General features: G+C 47.2%; 1 protein-coding gene across 1 annotated transcript in view; it reads right to left on the bottom strand.

Moving 5' to 3' along the window:
- The window catches only part of LOC311323578 (cerebellar degeneration-related protein 2-like), a gene marked incomplete at both ends in the record, with an annotated part of 9,012 nt that extends 7,405 nt beyond the window's left edge, over positions 1 to 1,607 (bottom strand). The window contains one exon of the mRNA XM_084455830.1: positions 1,529 to 1,607. Within this exon, the coding sequence (XP_084311956.1) occupies positions 1,529 to 1,607 (79 nt within the window). The remainder of the gene's footprint in view (positions 1 to 1,528) is intronic.
- Positions 1,608 to 5,000: the final 3,393 nt, after the last annotated feature.

Genomic DNA, 5,000 nt, shown 5'->3' with positions numbered 1-5,000 from the left:
CTCTCTCTCTCTCTCTCTCTCTCTCTCTCTCTCTTTCTCTCTCTCTCTCTCTCTCTCTCTCTCATTCATAGTGAATCAGTCACAATCTGTTTTTATCCTCAGGTCCACTGATGTGTCCCTCTGTAGGCCTACACAAAAGAGACGGGTAGGGGAGTTCTACCTCTCATTGCCCCGCTGTGTATGTGTGTCAACAAGTGTGTGTGTGTGTGTGTGTGTGTGTGTGTGTGTGTGTGTGTGTGTGTGTGTGTGTGTGTGTGTACGTGTGTGTGTGCAAGAGCCATGTAGCATCCTTGCATCAGCCTCTTTCACTGCCATCAGCAGAAACTGTAATAATAATTGCCACTTTAGACAGGAAGTGATGAGGGAGATAGGAGAGGAGGGGGTGAGACTAATGATAAAGAGGTACAGCAAGGAAGAGAGACAGAAATAGAGAGACAGAGAGAGAGACAGAGAGAGACAGACAGGAGGTGATGAAGGCTTACATAGAATATAGTTAAAAACAGTATGTGGTGGCTAGAGCTTGATGAATATTTGGACTATGAATTTACTTGTGTGAACAGCATGCAATTCCAACTTAATTAATTCTAGACTATTATGATATTACACAATATATACAGCAGTGAAGGGGTTATCATAATGTAAATCGTTTGATACAACATATTTTCTAAAATTATGACACAGAGGTCTACATATTATTAATAACGCTACAATAGTAATCTACAATGTTTAGTACTTTAGCCTACATTTTGCAAATTATATCTTTATGACGTTGATAGTGACATAACATGGTGACACTGCTAGACTATTCAGTCTGGTGCAGACATGTGACCGCACAATCATTAAGAGGAGCAACCAGGGCAACATTGGGAACTCAAAAGGTCACAACTTAAAGGAAATCAATACAACATAATTGAGTGGACGTGTTTGGAGCCTTTCAAGAGCCCACTCCAATAATATTTACAATCTTTTAGGAAATCTTACTCACAAACGTACTGGTGACCAGGGGTTAATACGTAGGACTGATGAGGTCATCATCTCTGCTGAAGGAATGTCTAGGCGTCCTATTGCATTATTACAAACACATCAGAACAATGACAGACGACTACTGTTTGCATTTTCCCATTGTTCTTTGGTTTGCATTGATTGGTTATGAGGCTACATTGTTACACCAGAACCTGCCTGCGACATACAGTACAGTGATATTGCAACATTGTGACCAGAGTTCACCCGGCATCGTCACAATGGCATTGGCATCCTGTCAATGCATTGTTGTCAAAGTGGCAAATGGCAAGCCTACTCTAAGCTTACGATGCGGTGGAGATTTTAAGCTATTTTTGCTATATGTCGATGCAATAACGACTGATTTCAATGCCACATAACCTATCGCCAACGCACATCGCAAGACCTTTGTTTGTAGAGAGAACAGCTGAGCTCATCGTGTCCGCTATCCGGCCAGTCTACATTTTTGACATGGGATGCGGCTGCACCAGCGGGCCGCTTGCACGCCGGTGCCTGGATGTTGTCTTACCCTGTTCGAGGTCTTGTTGGTCGTACCATGGCTCTTCCTCCTCGGTCACAAATTCTTCCATTCTCCCTGCACTTAGCATCGAGGGGAGGAAATCTCTGCCGCCGCCTCCTTCAGTGCCTCTCCAGCACGACAGTCACACACAGCCTCGCTGTCCTCCCCGCCTACCTCTGGAAGAGCTCGCTAAAATGATGGAAACCGCTGCCGCCACACTCGAATGAGGATAGCGGTGACGTCTACCGATTAGAGACCGGCTCAAACAAAAGACAACCAGTTCACTCTTGGCACCCGCACTCCCTGGTTCAGAGGGGGCTAGTTCTAGTGCTCCTACAGCCACTTAAAAGAAAACCACGTAGGATAAGACACTATTTTTTTTTTTAGAAACACCCTCCTGCATACATGGCTACACCCAGACTCCGTTATAGGCTGCTGCGTACCCAGTTATTGAAGGGTAACGGTGTTGTTTTGGACGAACTTCCTTTAACAATTCTTCCTTCTCTCGGTCACTCCCACCTCTCTCCCTCTCTCTCATCCCCCGTCCCATCCTGTTCCAGGGACCGCTAGAGAGACTGCTTAGACGTGGCAGATGTTGCAATAGCCACCCGATCTCTCCCTCCCTTAATCTCCTCTTCCCCCGCTCTCCCCTCACACACGACCAATTACTATTACTTGTAGGCTTGTCAGATATGTCAATTCTTGTATCACCTTCAGCTAAATGAAATGATTAGGAGTAACACTTCTCTCATGGTTGGCCTAGACAGCCACAGTCCCCATAATACCCCCTGTTATAGTCAGCTCGAGCTAATCAAATCCATATAAATCTCTTTGATGATACCACATGCTGTATGGTTCCATGGCATGCATGGACGAGACACTCTTAACAGGCAGTGTAGATGGAACATGTTCCTCTTTCATTCAGTTAGTCAGAGGCCATTAACAGATAATGAGGTCAATGCAATTCACTTTAATACAGACAGGACAATGCTTCATGGGAGATATCTAAGTGAAAAGCGACTGTGTCAATCTAATTGGCTTCAGAATATGACTCATGCCTAACATGTACGGCACTGGAATACCGCTAGAGCTGTAGGTCTTCAGCCTGGGGGGGGCAATCGAAGGGCAGCGAATGATGCTATCCATCAAGGGACCAACAGTGCTGCTATTAGCAATCCCATTCCACAACTCTGCTGCCCCAGTCCACATCTCAGTCACAATCCTCCACTTCCCACACCCCTCACCTCTGCTATTGGGGACCCCACTGCCCCCGCTGGAGATGTTGGTTTGTTTTTACTTCTCTAGTGTATTGAACACTACCGCTTGCAGAGAAGCTCTCAACTATGCAGGTAGACGACAACACCATGGGCTGGATTACGGACTGCAGGGCAGGGCCGCCTGTCTGATGTGATGATGGGCAACACTGATGTCCCCCAAGGAACCGTACTGTCACCTTTCCTATTCACCCTCTACACCTCTGACTTCAGCCTCAAATCTTGAACGTGTCGCCCCAGAAGTTCTCGGATGACTCCTCTATCGTGGGCTGCATCAGTGAGGACCAAGAGGAGGAGTACGGAGGCGTGGTTGGAAGCTTCATTAGATGGCCTGAGGAGAACCACCTCCAGCTCAACATCAGTAAGACCACGGAGCTGGTGGTGGACTTCCAACGGAGCAGGAGGCGCCCAGTCCCTATTACCATCCAGGAGGAGGAAATTGAGATGGTGGACCCATACAGGTTCCTGGGAGTGCTTTTGAACAATAAACTGGACTGAATGGGCAACACCAAAGCCCTCTATAAGAAAGGACAGAGTATATTCTTCCTTAAAGGAGTAGTAGAGGCTCAGGTCCTTCAACGTGTGCAGCAGGCTGTATCAGCAGTATTATCTTATCTGTAGCCCAGTCATACATACTGTGCACCAGCAGGAGGCAGTCTAAGCATTCCATAAAGAGCCGTCCCTCCTCGCTCCTCATTGGCTCAGTGCACTAATCACATATATGTATATAGGCTCCCATTACTTAAGAGCACTTTGGCCAATGAAAGCTATAGCTCTGTGAGGGTGATGGAAGCAGGAAGTATTGTATTGATAGAGAGCTCACTGGTAAGAACGCTGCCTCGGCAAGCCCTGTCTGACTGGGAGAGGGGTTGAGAGAGAGGCCTTTCTCCCAGGTCACTGAGATGCAGGAGGACATACGGTCAGGTCATAGTACTGTTAATATGACACTTAATCAGGAACATGTGTGATGTTCAGGTGTTATTCACTGTGAGTGTGTGTGCTTTCCCAGTTTAAAATCACCTCACGGTTCTCTCCATTATCTGTCAGCACCATTACTGGAACTGAGTATCACATCCATTATCTCCATTGGACCTATTATCCGTGCTACATATGAATGGGAGCCAGTAACACATTGCTTCCATTAGTCAAAACATCATTTTGAATTGCAAAAGCACTTCAGTGATGCTCTGCAGTAAACAAAACCATTTTGAAAAACATCTATCCAGAATGCTGAAAAGAAGGCTGGTTTGAATCAAGCCTTTCTGTCTCTCTGTTCAGATTCAACCTCTCTTGCCCTCTCCACCCAGACAAGGGTACCCTAACTTGAAAACAAGGCAACAATTATGTCTGTATGTGTGGGGTGGGCGTTTGGGTGTATGTGTGTGTGTGTGTGTGTGTGTGTGTGTGTGTTGTGTGTGTGTGTGTGTGTGTGTGTGTGTGTGTGTGTGCGTGTGTGTGTGTGCATATCCGTATATCCATAAGAGTGTGTCTAGTTCTATGTGTAGTGTGTGTGTGTGTGTGTGTGTGTGTGTGTGTGTGTGCATATCCGTATATCCATAAGTGTGTGTCTAGTTCTGTGTGTAGTGTGTGTGTGTGTGTGTGTGTGTGTGTATATCCGTATATCCATAAATGTGTGTCTAGTTCTGTGTGTAGTGTGTGTGTGTGTGTGTGTGTGTGTGTGTGTGTGTGTGTGAGTGTGTGTGTGTGTGTGTGTGTGTGTGTGTGTGTGTGTGTCTGAGCTCAGCTGCCAGTATAACCAGTGATTCAGCTGTGTATCCGCGGAGGACGTGTCTCTTCCCCGGAACCAGCCGCCCCTGCAGTGTTCCTGTCAGGCCGGTAGAATGTCACCGCGTCACTCGGCTTGAGTACACACACCACAGCCGTCGCCTCACACACACACAACCTGCTGGAGGGTCTGGCCGGCCGGGGCGTCAGCGCGCATCATCAGCGGGAACCTGACTGAGGCCTGTCTGCGTGTTGAATGACATAACGGCGTGGGTTTCACTTGCCTCATAAATTGAGCTGAGGTTATCAGTCATGACGGTCGGCGTCAAAGCTCATTGTCGAGCGGACACACACACACACACATATGTGAACACTCACGCGTACACACGCACACTGTATGTCCAACAGCATGGTACAGACCAGATCCATGACCCAGTGCTCCATACGCACAGAGAGAACATTGTCCAGTTAGGGGGCACCAG

This window comes from Borostomias antarcticus (genome assembly GCF_949987555.1).
Source record: "Borostomias antarcticus genome assembly, chromosome: 22".
Lineage (NCBI taxonomy): Eukaryota > Metazoa > Chordata > Actinopteri > Stomiiformes > Stomiidae > Borostomias > Borostomias antarcticus.
Note: the sequence above shows the minus strand (reverse complement) of the source record. Positions and strands in the feature narration are given on the sequence as shown.